The sequence below is a fragment of the Vidua chalybeata genome, chromosome 11 (genome assembly GCF_026979565.1).
Source record: "Vidua chalybeata isolate OUT-0048 chromosome 11, bVidCha1 merged haplotype, whole genome shotgun sequence".
Lineage (NCBI taxonomy): Eukaryota > Metazoa > Chordata > Aves > Passeriformes > Viduidae > Vidua > Vidua chalybeata.
Window position 1 is genome coordinate 19,170,278 of NC_071540.1, and position 16,249 is coordinate 19,186,526.

The 16,249-nt window shown below is 61.0% G+C and overlaps 1 protein-coding gene across 3 annotated transcripts in view; it reads right to left on the reverse strand.

The window, feature by feature from the left end:
- GSE1 (Gse1 coiled-coil protein) overlaps window positions 1-16,249 on the reverse strand; it is a 101,063-nt gene that overhangs the window by 50,134 nt on the left and 34,680 nt on the right. For all 3 annotated transcript variants that reach the window (XM_053952798.1, XM_053952800.1, XM_053952799.1), the window contains exon 2: window positions 14,793-14,955. In XM_053952798.1, coding sequence (XP_053808773.1) covers window positions 14,793-14,955 — 163 coding nt within the window. The remainder of the gene's footprint in view (window positions 1-14,792; window positions 14,956-16,249) is intronic.

Consider the following 16,249-nt stretch of genomic DNA (forward strand, 5'->3'; position numbering starts at 1 on the left):
GCGGGTGCCAAAAGGCGCTGGCAACACCTTCCCCTAGCCATGTGCTGGGGGGACCCGGTGACCCCGTCCTGCCCGCGCGGCATCTGTCCACCCCGGAGAGGGAAAACGCACGGAGAAGGGGCACAGGGGGGCTCTGTGTCCCCATCAGCCACCAGTGCATGGGATGGGGACGTGGGTTTTTGGTGGTGGGAGTGGCACACCTGCAGGGAATACCACGGATCCCCTCAGCACGGCTTCACCGTGACACCGGGGCGGCTCGGGCTGTGCTCTCCATCAGGAAAGCCGCACGGAGCCCCAGCGGGGCGTCACGTCCGCCGTGCCTCGCGCAGGCGACGGCACGTTCCCCGTCCCTGCCAGACGCCGCTTTAGCACCAGCAGGGATCCAACAGCCTTCCCCGGCAGGCGCGCCACGCTGTTTACCCATCACACATGAAAGGTGCCGAGCTGACAGCTCCAGAGATGGGAGACAGCTCCCGGAGACACTGACGGGGCCAAGGTGCCCGCGCGCCTTGGCCTCCTGCCCTTGGAGACCCCAAGGGCCACCCCACGGGTGACCCACGCAAGGGGCAGCCCCCGGGCTTCTGTTGCCCTGCAGCTTTACCAGCTGCAGCTCTGCACACCCCAACACCTCAGCTGCTCCTCCAGCGTGAAGACATCCTTTGGGATACAAGGTGGGGACAGGCTGGGAAAGGGAGCGCTTTCCCAGTCCCCCGCGAGGCAAAGGATGCTGCACAGCCTGAGGCCACCAAGCGCAATTAGCCCCGAGTCCCCCAACCACTGTGGGGACACCCACACCTCCCCAGCAGGCAGAGCCCAGGGGATTGGAGCATCCTTCCGGGGCTGGCGCAGCGCGAGCCCAGCCCGGGGCTCGTGACCGGCGTGGCCTCGACACATGTTACAATAAATATTCCGCACAGACACCGTTCCATATGTATGATCCGGTGGGGTGATGATTTTTCTACTGATCACTGGAAGTGACAGCTGTGCGGAGAGCAGGAGAAACAAAGGCACCGACTGCTCTCCCCGTTACACTCTGCTAGCGACATGATGGTGTGACACGGAGCGGCAGCATCTGGTGGCACGGGGACTGGCAACCGGGACGGGACGCGCCCGCCACAAAGGGGTGGCCACAGGGTGGGGTGGAAATAAGGATGGGGTGGCCATGGGGATGGGGTGGTGAAGGAAATAGGGTGGAAATAAAGACGGAGGATCAATGGGGACAAGGTGACAATAAGGATAGGGTGGTAATAGGGATGACACGGTCATGGGAATGAGGTGGCCATAGGACAAGGGTGGAAATAAGGATGAAGTGGCAATGGGGAAGGGGTGGCCATGGAGGTGGAGTGGAAATATGGATGGGGTGACAATGGGGACGGGAATTGATACAGGATAGCAGTGGGTGCTGCGTAGCAATGAAGATGGGGTGGGCATGGGACGGCAATGAGTATGAGGTGAAGAGAAGGACGGGGTGGCAACATGGTGACAGTGAGAATGGGATAGCAGAGGGCGACAATGGGGATGGGGTGGCCACGGCAGTAGGATGGAAATAAGGATGGAGTGGTAGCAGCAACAGGGTGGCAATGGGGACAGGATGGTGATGGGAATGGGGTGGAAATATGGAAAGACATCAGTGTGGAGGGGACATCATTGAGAATAGGGCAAAAATAAGGATGGGGTGGCCATGGGGGTGGCTCCCATCAGCCCTCTCATGTCCCACACTAGCAGCCAGCCCCTCCATCCTGCCCTCCTGCCACCGCAGCAGCCGTGGGAGCACCCGGCCACGGCAGCGCAGCGCCCGGCCCAGGCAGGGTCAATATTTGCATTTGATTTGCAAGCGTTTCCTCCCCCCAGATAACGGCAGGGCTGCCACAGGTACGGGAGGGAGAGCGCTGGGTTGGGTTAATTATTAGTGAACATGCAAATTCCCCCTCCACGAGATAACAATAAACACCGTGATTTCAGCGAGATAAACAGGGCTTTAAATTTCCAGCAGCCTTTACTGGTGTAAAAATAAGCGTCCCTTATTTATTTAGCTCCTTTGAGAAACCACATCAGTCCCCAAACACAGTCTTTTACTGTCAAGCTACAGTAGAAGCCTTTATAGGCGGCGAAGATCCTGACAGCTACCCCTAGCACAACCATCTTTTATTCATGCTCATAATATAAACTGTATTGCCTCAGAAACAAAAGGATTTAACTCGCTGCTGGCTGGGTGGCAGCGGCCGAGCCGAGGTCCCTGCTGGGGGCACGTGGTCGGGATGGCTTTGCTCTGACATCCCACATCTCTTCATCCCTCAGGATGCCTCCTCCTAGGGACAGCGCTGAGACAGACCCCTGCTCTGATGCATCAGCATATCCACGGATAAAATAAGCCAAAATAACAATCCCCCCCGCAACCTGGAGCCATTAGGCAAAGTCTCCGTGCTCTGCGGTTCCGAATCCCACCCTGCCTGCACAGACGCAGGAAGAGCAGCGGTTACAAGAGTGGTTCGTATTTAATAATGCAATTTATATTCCACTCTCAACATAAACTATTGTAAAGGCACACTAATGTAAAAATACATCTGGCTTGTCAATAGTTTATCTTCTGGATCTGCATCTAAATCCCTGGGCATTCTTGACTTATGGCTGCACCAGTGTCTAATGAATAAAAAGGTGCAAATTATAGGCCTTGCTTTAATGCTCATCATAAAATTAGATGATAGTTGCAAAAGCTGCATTCTCCTGCCCACAGTGCAGCAATGGTAAGCTATAAATAAAGTGTATTTAATGTATCCCAGCGCTGCGCAGAGCCAGGAAACAGTATGTTACTGCACAGCCTTCAATGGATCCGCCACCAGTTCAATGAAGTGATAACTGATCCATCATGTGAATTTATGTTAACTGTCTGCTCGCAAAGTCACGGCCCCAGCACTGTAAATAGCCCACAATCCTTCCAGCCCGGCCTGCCTGCCAATAAACCTGTCACCGGCAGCCTGGGAGCAGCCACCTTAGGACACCGCAGACAAACCATTACAGCTTGGGTTTCCTCCTGGTTTTTCCATCGCCGCCGTGCCTCGGTTTACCCGCGGCCCAGCACCCCCCTCCTCGGGGCTTCCCAACCCCGTGCGATGCTTTTCCACCTCCCTGGAGCTGTCACATCAGGGATGCGGGAAGCCCAGATGGGATCCGGGGGGCTGGCGGGGGCGTGGGTGGGATGGCTCCCGTTCCAGCAACAGGCAAATGATGGGAAGGGGGGGACAGGCTGGAAGTGGAGCCCCTCCAGTTCCTGCAGCAGGGTGGGATGCAGAGCCAGGAGGGATGGTGGGAACAATTCACTGGATGGGGACAGAAATGTAACTGCATCGTGACTGGAAAGCATCCTCCTCTGGCAGAGATGTGTGTCCCAGGGCTGGCACCTGGGAAGGAGACATCCCTAGGAAGAAGGTCCTGAGAAAACGTGGTCACCAGGAAGGGGATGTTCCTTAAAATGTATTCCCTAGGGAGAAGACATTCTCGGGAAGATGTTCCCAAGGAGCAGATGTCTTTGGGAAGGAGGTGTCCTTGGGAAGTTGTCATCCCCTGGAATGAAACACCCACAGCAAAGATGTCCCTGGTAAGGTGTCCCAGGGAAGGTGATGTCCTAGGGAAGGACACATCCCCAGGCAGAGGATGACCCTGAGAAAATGTGGTCCCTGGGAAGGAGATGACCCCGGGAAGCAGATGTCTTTGGGAAGGAGATGTGTTCAGGAAGGAGATGTGCTCAGGAAGAAGACATCCCTGGAAGGAGATGTCCCCAGCAGGAGGACATTGATGGGAAGGTGTCTTCCACAGGGAGTTGTCCCTGGGAAGAAGATGTCTCTGGGAAGATATTATCTCCTGGAAGGAGACATCCCCCGCAAGGATGTCCCTGGGAAGGTGTCATCCACAGGGAGGTGTCTCTGGAAAAGTGTCAGGAAGAGGATGTCCCTGGGAAGATGTGATACTCAGGAGGGAGATGTGTCTGAGAAGATGTCTCCAGGAAGACACAGTCCTGGGGAAGATCTTCCCAGGAAGCAGACGTATTTGGGAAGGAGATGTCCCTAGGAAGGAGACATCCCTGGGAAGATGTCATCCCTCTGGATGGTCACCTCATTGGCATAGACGTCCCAGGGCAGGCGTCACCTGCAGGGATGTGTCACTGGGAAGAAGATGTCCCAGGGAAGAAGACATCCCTTAGGAAGGAGATATCCCCCTTCAAAGAGCCCAAGCCCATGGAGCCCCAGCAGTGAGAGACAGGAGACACAGTGATCCCTGGGGAGCAAAGTGGCACCCGGAAGGACACGGGGGACACTGCGCCCACAGGAAGCAGCATTCGCCACCACCCGGCTCTCATTAACGCGGTGCTGAGCAGCCCCTAATAATAGCAACAGTAAATTCTCCTACCCAATTCGGGTCCATTTCTATAAATAATGTAGAATCTTTTTATTTACTGACAGGTTGTAAAAGTATCAGTGAGAATAATGTGAAATCAGGAGCTGCTGAATAATTCATGGCAGTGGCTTCGCTCTCCCCGTCCCCGCGCTCCCCTGGCCCCGGCGTTTACACGACAGCACCTTGCGCCTGGGTTTATCTCATAAAAACCAGGACTAACGACCTGGCACTAATTCTTTATCAACAGGGACTTTTACAGCGAGGGGAGGAGGAAGGAAATAGAAAGAAATAAAAATAACCCCGGGTGCACTCTATAAAAAATGCATGGGCCCATGTCCTCGCCTCTGCACGGAGCTGGCCATCCCCGGCTCCTCCTGTCTGCAATTCCCCACAGACCCCACAGCCTCTCCAAAAATTAGTATTAATTAGCAGCACCCACATCCACACACTGGCATCATCCTGGGGTAAGCAAGTGCAAGAAGAGTGGCACAACCCTGCTGGGACATGGGGACACTGGCACGACCCATGGGAACACTAGGAGGACTGATGGAGAGACTGGCAGGACCCATGGGAATGATGGGAGGACCCTTGGTGACACCAACAAGACCCATGGGGATGGTGGCAGGAGTCATGGGAACACCAGCAATGCCTGCAGGAATGATGGCAGGACTCAGGGGGATGGTGACAGGACCCACGAGGATGGTGACAGGACCCATGGGAACACTGCCAGGGTCCACAGGGATAATGGCAGAACCCGTGGGGACAACGGCAGGATGCTCCCTGTCCCCATGCCACCCTCAAGGCTGCCAGCCTGGGGCAGCAAACCCCTGCTGGGGGGAGATGGGTTAAATTTGGGCAGAAAAAGCTGATCACTGGGGCAACTAATCCCTGTAACAACCTGATCCGCTGTCCCTCATCCCTCCTGCCACCGCTGAGGGCGATGGGGACGGTGGGGACGGCCCTGCAGCTGCCCCCATCCCCTCCCCAGAACAATACCTACCCGCCGCTGTTTTGATGTGCGGCACAAAGCCGGGAGAGCTTTCCATGTAACATGATAAAAGCAAGTCCCCAGCCAGCACAATTATTTGATAATTCTCCCTTAACACCCATCAAATTAAAGCAATGTCCAAGGGCTGCCTGAAGTGGCACTGATAGGTATTAAACTTTAATGAGATTTAATGGCACTGCCCTACTTTTTAAGCGCTCGGGCCTACATTTATGAACATTTAATTTCCCGGGCCCTGACCTCTTTTTTTTTTTTTTTTTCCCCTTTTCCCCATGCCCCCCCCCCGCCCGCCAGCACAGCTGGATTCTGTTAGCGCTGGCTGCCGCCCCGACCCGGGATGCTCGGCCAGCCCTGAGCCCATGGAAATCTCCAGGCACTGCAGAGTTAGATCTTGACTCCTCCAGGGAGCTGAGCAGGGAGGGGGAACCCAGGGAAAAGCCGGGGGGGGGGGGAGGGGGGATGGAATGACTTAATTAATTTGCTCTTGGGATGAAGTGACACTGCGGGTCCGAGTGGTTGGAGGGCCCTCATCCTGCTGCAATGGATCTGTGCAGGGACCCCTGAAAAATAAGTGTGCCCCCACTGCAAACCCACTGTGCCAGGGCAAATTTGGGGGCTCAGACCCCTCAAAGCCCCCAGGGACAGAGCACAGCCCACTGATCCAGTTTATTGCTGCCCTCTAGTGTGTATGGGACAGCCCAGGCCTGCTGTCACTTGTCCCCCTGGCCACTTGGCCACCTAGCATGCCAAGTGGGGACAGCTGATGAGATGCTCAGAGCCCTGAAAGACAGAAATTCTGTCTACCTCAGCACCCCAAAATCCCACTAATGCGGCTGCAAGATGGGTACCATGGCACAGACTGGCACCAGTGACACCGGGCATCACCTCCTGCCCCACGGCATGGCAACGCCAGGTTTGATGGGGCTTGGACTAGTGGAAGGTGTCCCTGCCCATGGCAGGGGGTTGGAATGAGAGGAGCTTTGAGGTCACTTCCAACTCAAACTACCCTGTGATTCTGTGGTCCTGGTGAGATACAGGATGCAGCATTTCCCTACACTGGCAGTACCAACCATGAGGAGGGGCTGCTGGAATGGGTGACCACTCACGGCATGAGGGTTAGAGAAACTGAGGCACACACCAGGGCAGCCAGGCTTCTGAGCTGGAAATGTCCCACTCACGGCATGAGGGTTAGAGAAACTGAGGCACACACCAGGGCAGCCAGGCTTCTGAGCTGGAAATGTCCCACTCCCGCCTTCCCAGCACCCACCTCAACTGCAGGGAGCCCAGCAGCAGGAATGCAAAGGCAGGGCAATAAAAGGGAGCGTTATCAAGCGCCAGCAGAGCTGACAGCTCAGGGAGGAGAGCAGGGAGGGAGGGAAAGGAACAGAAAGGAAGAATAAAAAAAAAACCCCACCCTTAACCCCGAGATCACTTATCATTCAGGCTGCATCACGCATCTAGAAAGTGCAGACACAAAAATGTAATGTCATAACATTCGCAGTTCAATAACCTTTGCTTCACGAGACGGCTTGAACTGTCAGAGGAGCTGGAAGGTAAATATTTCAGCGCCCAGGCACTGAATGCAAAGGCGTGGGGAGGGGGTCGGCCTCGGCTTCCCCAGCTCGCCTCGACACGTTCAAATATCCCCCGCCATAAATCCCGGCCGGCGCTGGGGAAAGGCCGTGGCGCGGATAAAATACGAGCAGATATAAAGGCAGACACCTTTATTGTTCGGCAAAGTCTTCCAACAAGTTATGAACCCGCAGCTTGACCCTAACCCATCATCTTGTTATACAGCGGAAACAAAGGCAGCGCCAGGAGCCGGGGCTGGAGCGGGGCAGGATGCGGGTGGGAAGGAGGAAAACCCAGCCTGCCTCCTCCACGGGGGATATTTGGGTGTAATTCATCCCTAAACCCCACATCTACCACGCTCCAGGCTGCCTGTGGGGAGCGGACCCCGTGTTAGCCCCTTGCAAGGAGCCTCCCTGCCAGGTTCAAGGGTACAGAATTCCCTTGGCCGGGGTTAACAGGAGCAGGACCCAGCAAACACCGGTTAACCAGGATGGCTCATGTGCCATGCGGGCAGGAGGAAGGAGATTGCACAGCCAAGGACCAACGGCTGCGGCGGTTGGCAAACCAGCGAGGGATCCAGAAGGGAGCAGAGGGATTTCCCAATGGGGAAAAATCCCCTAACAGCACTGGGAAGGTGCTGGCACCAGCGCTGTGCATGCAAAGGGACAGCACATGGCAACAGCGGGCAGTCCAAGGTGGCTGCACAGCACAGCGAGCAGCGGCCTGGTGTCCAAGCGTGCACAGCACGGCGGGCAACAGCAGTGCCAAGCAGCTTGCACAGCCCCTGCGCGGCACACGCCGCACGGACCTCCCCGCTCCAACTGCGCGGCACAGCTGGGGACAACCGGAGCCACCTGCCTGCAGCTGGGCTGGCTGTGCCACGGCGCAGCCCCAACGCGGGGGAACAGCAGCGCCAGCGCTCACAGGGGAGCGGGACACCCCCGTGCCAAGCAGGGAGGGCGTCAAGGGGGGCACGGCCGCGGTGAGGAACAGTTAAACGGCCCCCGCCCGCACGGGGCGTGCGGCAACAGGCACCATCACACCCTGCCCAAACACCTGCTACCGCCGCGCTGGCACGGGGCGAGCGCCCGGGGCGGGCGCAGCGGCGGCAGCGGGGAGCACGCCAGGGCCCGCAGCGAGAAGCGGCATGTCTGCGCTTGGCAGCACAACAGAGAGCAGGTGACAAGCGCGCCGGCGGTCGCTTTATTACAGGAAGCGAGCACGCAAGCATCTGACGCCGCGCTGCCCGGAGAGAAAATAAAACACCCCCCCTCCCCTCCCCTGCTATTAACAATCCCTCTGCGGGCGCGGGAGAAGGGCCCCCGGATGCGGGGGTGGGTGCCCTGCTGCAAAATGATGGCCCGGTGGCATCACAGCTCAGCCTCCCCCCCTGCATCACTCCCAAGACCAAGTAAATCCCAAGGGAGTAAAATTATGTGTGTGTGCACAAACATTTTTCCTCGGCAAACACTCCCCGAGACAACAAAATCAGCCGCCCCTGCACCCGCTCCCGCGCCGCCCCGCTCCTCTGACCCAGCAATTAGAGGCAGGCATTAATATTTAAATATTGCCAGCTCGGGAGAAAGGAAATCAAATAGAACACGCCAGCGGTGCTGGCAGCACATCCCGCTCCTGCTCCATTGGCCTCAAAGAGGGTGCACGGCAGCGGGGGGGGGGTGCTGTGCCACGCTGTTGGGGACACCAGGGTACTGATGTCACAAGGGGAACCCCCTTTTCTGGGCCAAATCAGGGTGAGCAAGGAGGCAGTGAGCAAATGGTGGGCAAGCAGCAGTGACGCTGTTGCCTGCTCAGCTGGGAGGTTTCAAAGGAGCCCCAACCCCACACTAACCACGTTTTGGGGTTCTCACTCCCTCCCAGCCACAAAGCACCCGCCTGCAGGGTGCTGGGGACGCACACATTCAGGCTGTACCCCCCGCCCCGGGAGTCACCCCCTGGTCCCGCGGGTGCTCGGAGGCGGCGCTGGCCCAGCAAAGAGGATTTACTGCTCAACGCAAGGGGCTTTAGAGGCAATAACTTTCCCTCCTCTTGACTTAAATGGATTTGAAACTTCAAAAAGGATCGAGGGGGCAGGCTGCCAAGCAGCCGCCCCCAAGGGCTGACCCCGCAGGGGCTGGGGGGGCCGAGGGGGGGCTGCGAGCCCAGCCAGGGCCAACGGCCGTGGCAGATAAGGGCTGGGGGGGCCCAGAAGGCCCCGAGATAAGGCAGCCGCCGTTACAGGCGCGGGAGCTCTGGGGCGCTTCCTCCCGCCCCGCGGTGCAACCGCCGGCGGGCAGTGGGGTGCCGGGGTGGGGGGACGTGGGGGGACGTGGGGCAGCCGGGGCATGAAGCACGAGGCATGGCAAGGGCCAGTTCAAGGGCAATCCCCCTGGCAGCCTGCCCGGGCAGCCGCCGCAGGCCAAGCTCTGTGCCGGCTGCTCCTTCTCGGGGCTCGGCGGGGCTGCCCCACAGCCCCTCGGGGGCACCCAGCACCCCACAGGCGGGTGATGCACCCCAGTACTGCCAGCACAACGCGGTCTGGGCTGGGTGTCCCCACTGGGCCGTGATGGCAGGGGCCATCTGCTGCTGCCCACAGTAAGGCCAGGCCTTACACCCAGTGCTGGTGGCAGAGTGGGACAGAGGTGTGACCCATGGCACCGTGCCCTGATGTTGGGGAGAGCACCACCGCCTCCCACACGGCTGGCGCAGGCACAACCCCCCCAGGAACAGCCCCTCCAGGCCTCAACCTCCCACGGGCCAGACAGCAGGGTGAGGGAGAGGGCTGGGAACAAACAGAGGAGCAGCGATTAAAACTAACACCCCTTCCTCAAGCTGCCCCCCAACCTGTACCCCTGTCCCAGCCACCGGCGTGCCAGGAAGGAATAAACTGTCCTGCGTCCTTCGGCACCCCCCCCGCGCCCCCCGGCAGCCTGGCCCCCCGCCAAAGCCACCATCTCCTCGCTGCAGCTCCCTGCCCTGCAGCCAACACGCTCACCCCCCTTCCACCGGCCAGAACAGGCCCCGTGTGCGCACACGGGAGCGCAGCCCCAGCGGGACGTGCAGGCACACGCACCCCGCGTGCCCCCAGCGAGGGGTCACACCCCGGGGTCGTGCGACGCGCACGACACGCGCAGAGACACGCGTGTGCCCACGGCCAGCCCCCCCTGCACGCCGACCGCCCCAGCGCCGTGCGACCCGCTGGCCTTGGCCGGCCGGCCCTGCCAGGCCGCCGTGCCCGCCGCGCTCCCCGGCGGGTTACACAAACAGGCTGCCGGGCGCACACGCAGCCGGGCGCACGCTCGCCTCGCCCGCTCACACCCACAAACCACACGGGCTCACCCCGGTGCTCGCCGGCGCACGCGCGCCCTTGCAGGAAGAGGCGCTGGCTTCCCGCTGCCTTCTCCCTCCATTAACTCCCTCCCTGGATCTGGATCCTGCTCGTGGCCCAGCGGGCACCCACGCGGCACCCGCAGCTCTGTGCCCTCCGCCACGGGAGGAGGATGGGGATGGGGATGAAGAGAGCGGGGCGTTCGCCCCTGCTGCGCCAAGCGCTGGCAGTGGGCGCTTGCCCAGGGCTTGGGGACAGATGCTACCAATGGGGCACTCGATTGACAGATGCCATGCATTGGGGACTGGCACCCATGTCACCATGCAAAGCAGACACGGCAGGGCACGGCTGAGCCAGCGGCCTCAGGGCGAAGGGCACGGCAGGCAGGGCTGGAAGAGCCAGGACGGAGCAGGGCATTAAAGGCGGAGGCAGGCGAGACGCCGGGGCCGCGGCATCACCCCGGCACAGGGTGCGGTGCCCGGGCTCCTCGCGTCCGCCTCAGTCAGCAACACGGTTCCTCCCCAGCTCTGGCGGTCCTGGGTGTCCAGAAATATTGGTGGGTAAACTGAGGCATGGCCTTACGCTGCACCCTGTGTGCCTGCATCATGAGAGGGACAGGCACCAAGGCAAGGAGAAGGGTCAAGGTCAGGGCCACCCGGTGCCCTGTCAGCCATGGGAAATGACCCCAGGGGTCTCCCTGGAATGTGGGTCATGGGGACTGAGCACCTCAGTTGGCCCCAGACCCTGAGGCCACAGAACCCAGAGGGTCTCATCTCCCCACAACATCCCCCAGCTGGGTCCCCAGCTACAAAGCAACCTCCATTTTCCACACCACGGGGTCCCCCAAGGCCAGGGTGACCTCTGCCCACAACGTCACAGGACACCTGAAGCTCGGGGAGACCTCTGTCCCCCCCATGATGGGGTACCCCTCCACCAGGGCGACCCCACACAGTAAGGGCCTCCAAGCCAAAGGCAACTCCCATCCTCCAGGCCACAGGGTCCCCCTGCCTCAGGGTGACCTCCATCCCCCAAACAACAGTGACCTCCGAAGCTCAGGCTGACCACCACCCTCTGTGTCATGGGATCCCCCAACTCTGGGGTGACCTCAGTCCACACACAATGGGGTCCCCAAACTCCAAGGTGACCTCTATCCCTCACATCACAGGGAACCCCAACTCCAGGGCAACCATGGGGTCTCTCAACCCCAGGGTGACCTTGGTCTCCCAAACCACGGGTTCCTCCAGACCCAGGGTGACCTCTGTTCCCCTTACAACGGGGTTCCCCAAACCAGGGCGATCTCCGTTCCCCATACCATGGGTTCCCCTAAACACAAGGCGACCTCTGGCCCTTAGACCATGAGGTCCCCCAACTCCAGGGTGACCTCCATCCACCAAACAACAGCGCCCCCAAATCCCAGGGCGACCTCCACCCCCTATATCATGGGGTCCCCCAAACCCAGGGCGACCTCCATCCCCCACAGCACAGTCTCTGTCAGCCCCAGGGTGACCTCTGTCCCCCACACCACAGAGTCCCCCAACGCCCGGGTGACCTCCATCCTCCCCCACGCCAGACCCCCCAGCAGAGGGGCTGGGGCGGGGATTGCGAGCGGCGGGGTCACACCAGCCCCATCCCACCCCTCCAGCACAACTCCCACCCGGAGGGGACCCCGCTGCCCCCTCCCCACGGCGCTGCTGGGGGGGGTCCCCGTGCTGGGGGGCTGGGGGGGGGGGGTCACTCACCCGCGGGCCGCGCTGTCCAACGGGGGCTGCGCTCCTCCATGGGCAGCGCCGGAGGGAGCGGAGCGGAGCCGAGCCGAGCCGTGCCGAGCCTTCCCCCCGCCGCTTCCTGCTTCCCTCGGCGCCCGCCCGCCGCCCCGAGAGCCGCACGGCTGGAGCGTGACTCACCGGGGGCCGGGCCGGGCAGGGCAGGGCAGGGCGGCGGGGGCGGGGGCGGCGGGCACCGGGAGCGAGGCACGGGGCGCTCCCAAAACAGGGATGCTGGGCAGGGGGCGGAACCCCCCCCCCCCCCCCCCAACGCGGCACCACCGGGAGTTCAACGGGAATGGGGGTTCCCCCCGTGCGGGGCGGGGGGTGGGGGGTCCCGCGGCGTCTCCGCAGCACGCCAAGAATTAGGGTGATGGGGGTGTCACTCCTGATCGCGGCGCACAGGTGACCCCGCCCCACAGGTAGAGATGGGGGGATGCCTGTCCCAGGCACTGATGGGGGCAAGGGGTTGGGGTGGGATCCAGGCCTTTGACCCCCACCCCAAAACTGCTCCAAGATACCCCGGGGCTCAAGGGTGCCAGCGTGGCCCAGCACAGTGAGCACCAGGTCCTGAGCCCAGACCCTGCGGAAATAAGGGGTGTTCCCAGGGCAGCCCCCCTCGGGGCACCCCAATGCCTAAGGCACCCCTGCACCAGGCGTGGGAGAGGGAACAGCGCTGTCCCTCCCAGGTGGGGATGGTGGTGGTCACCCCTGTGCCATCCCACCATCACCTGGGCTTGGGGACACCAGTGACACGAGTGGGGTGGGGCCCAGCCCACTCGCACAGGAGGAAGTTGCCCATCATTCACCAGCCAGACAGGCTCGGCTGGCTGGGACAGGCCGGACCCCCACCTCCCTCGGGCAGGAAGGAGGCTTCGGTGAGGAATCTCGTCCTGGCACTGCCAGCCACGAACTGGCATCTCTGCAGGAGGAGACACAGGCCATGACAGGGACACCCAGCCGTCCCCAAACAAACTGCCACACCAGCACACACACATCCCCCGAAATCCCTTCCTAGCTCACCCTTGCCTCTGCATCCCCTCCATCCTCCTCCTGTTCCTCCAACAGGCCCCAGTGCCCGCCACGCCGGTGCTGCCGCGGTGCCGCTGCTGCCCGCCAACCCCCCCCACTCCTCCTCGTGCTTCCCCCCCACCCTCCTCGTGCTTCTCCCCCCCCCCCCCCAGTTCCCTTTTCCCGTTCTATTTTAAATTTTTATTGCATTCTTTTTAAAGAATACAGAGGAACAAATGCCCTTATCAGCAATTCTCACAAGGTATAAAGAGCCGCTTTTATCTCCTGCCTTTACTAATCTAGAGCGAGCCAATGCCTGTTAATTTTTTAATTTTCCTGGTGAATGCATTTGTGGTTCCGTCAGCATCCATCCGGACACGCACGCAGGATCCCCTCGGCATCCCAGCCTAGCCACCCTGGCATGGGATTGACACCGTGCTGGCAGAGCAGTGCCTCATGGTTTGGCAACCACAAAGGGGTTTTGTGCACTGGGAAGTCCCGTGTGTCACACGAAGCTCGGCAGGACACCCCGGGATGTGTCACGCCCCCAAGATACTGAGGTGCTCCCACAGATGCCAGCCAGGCTCTGCCTGGCCACAAGGAATGCTGACAGTGTGGGTCTCCACGCTCAGCACGGGGATAGATCCCATGCCAAGCCGTCCAGCTGTCATTGTCACCCTCTCTGGCCGAGGTCCCCGCAGGGGCAAAGGGGGGGGTCACCCCTGTGTCCCCCCCGGAAGGGACGCAGCTCAGGCTGCACGCACAGCAGGGCTGGGAGCGCAGCAGCCGGACGCGGCGCGCAGATGAGATGTGGCAGGCGTGTAACAAGCCATTAGTCACTGTCACCTTTGCCCGGCAGCCACTGGCAGGGTAATAAATCCCAGGCTGACTCCAGCGGGCCCGTTCCAGGCCACGGCTCCCAGCTTGCCTCCACACCACTGCCGGCTGGGCTGTGAGCAGCTTGTAAATGCATCCCGGCCCCCCCCCCCGGGGGACACAGCGCCTTGCGGGGTCCCCAGACCACAGCCAAATCCCTGTGGGGCTGATCGATGGGTGACACGGGCCACTGCGTTCCTGAGAAGTATCCTTAGGGAATGTGAGGGGTCACAAATCCTCAGCACCAAGCAGCCCCCTGGCCCTGCAGGCTGCCCCTTGCCTCTCCCTGCCTGCCCCAGCTTCCTGCCCGCTGCACCTTGCGGTTCCTGACTCTTCCCAGCCCAACGCCAGGAACCGGCATCGGCGGTTGTTACCGGATCAAAGGAGCCTGGCATGGCCCAGCACAACACGGCCCGGCGCGCCCGCCGGGAAGGGCTGGCAAACAAGCCGGTCCAGGGAGGCGGCAGGCGGGAAGCACGCGTGATACCTCTCCTAAAAATGCTGCTGCTCCTGACGGACAGGGCGGCCGAGTCCCTGGAGCCGCGGTCCATCCCAGCCCCGGGGGCCCCCCAGCTCCCCAGCACAGCCAGCCCAACACCGCGGCTCTCCCTGGCACCCACGGCCTGACTCACGGCCCCGGGGATGGTGGGCAGGGACTGCGGTGCTGTCGGGGTCACCTTCCCAGCGGGGCTGCGGGTGTTGGATCCCAACCCCAAGCCGCTGGGCATGAGCCTTCATCAGGAGTCCCAAGCAGCACTATGGGCTGATGGTCACCCCGCAGTGGGACAGGGGACATCCCTTGCCAATGGCAGCCTTGTACCCTCTGGTATCCCCCCGCATCACCTACTTGTGGCTCCAGCGTCCGCGCCCTCCGCATCCAAAGGCGTCCGCTGGCCGATGTCCGGGACAGTGCCGCCCGTTCCCGGGCTCTCCCCAGCGCTGGCCACCCGGTGCCGGGACTCACCGGCCGCAGGCTTGGTGGCGGCTGTCTCCAGGGACGAAGAGGACGCCTGGAAGAGAAGCAGGACAGAGACTCAGCGCCGTTGCCTCTCCCGGTCGGAGCAGCGCCGGCACGGGTGGGGGGCACAGGGGGGGTTCGGGGCGCACGGACACAAGATGCTTTTGTTTTCCTGCCGGCCGGTGCACGTGGCCAGCACGGGAGCCTCACGCCAGCCCGCGCCGTGGGGCTACAGCTGGATCCGGCCGATGGCTCCCAGCACAGCCAGACAAGAAAGGCTGCAGGGGGGGTGAGGACATGAATCAAAGCGGCGTCCCCTCGCCCGCCGGCGGCAGCTGGCCGGTTAGGCAGCTCCCGATTACTCAACCGGGCAGTGTTTACTCGAGATCAACAACCCCCCATCGCCTTCCCTGCCAGGCGGGCGAGGGAAACGTGCTGCTGGGATGGGGATGGCATTCCCGCTGTGCCTTGTTTGGGGACAGTTCCCCCTCCTCGAGCCCTGGGCGTTGGTGTGGCCTGGGGTTTGTTGTAGCTGTCACCCTCCTGCCCGGGCACGCAGCTTGGGCTGTCACTGCTCCTGTTTAGCTTTAATAAAGCAACAGCCAGTGACACCACACTCGTCCCAGTACTGTTGTGCCACCCAGGGAAAGACACACGGACAGCCCAGGTTCACAGGATGCTGTGCCCACCCCAGGTATGGTGGGGCGCAGGTGACCTCCCCCTTGCCACAGGTGACATCCACAGGGGACACCGTGCGCCTGATCTGGGGACATTAGGACCATGGTGAGGATTTTACGTTGATCCTGTTTTTCTCAGGATTACTCCTATAAACATGGAGATGGATGGTCGGTGCTTTGCTGGGAAGCCCTTAGACTCAATGAGCCACGCACACGAGCGGACGTATAAATTTACCATTTGCTTCCTGGAAAGGTTTAATTTATGGAATCCATATGGCAGCGCCGCACAACCGCGAGCGCTTGGCACATCCCGTGAGTCCTCGAGTGCCACCACGTCCCAGCCCCAACTGGCGGGGTGCCACCGGCTGCCCCGGTGATGGCAGGATGCTCTTCTCTTTCCCAGTGATTAACAGAAGGTGACTTTCACAGCGGGCAGGGGACAAGCCCAGGGATCAGTCCCCATCCCTGACAGCTTGGTGTGGGATCCCTGGAGGTGGCAGGGATGTCTCCTGAGGGAGGCTGTGCCACCGCTCCTCCTCCCAGGACAACGCCACCAGCACAGCAGGCAGCAATCCCCTACCTGTGGGCATGGGAAAAGGCTGGTGCGCACTTTGATACCCAGAGAAACTAATCATTAATTAGCATTAATTACTCCCCATCATGTGTCAC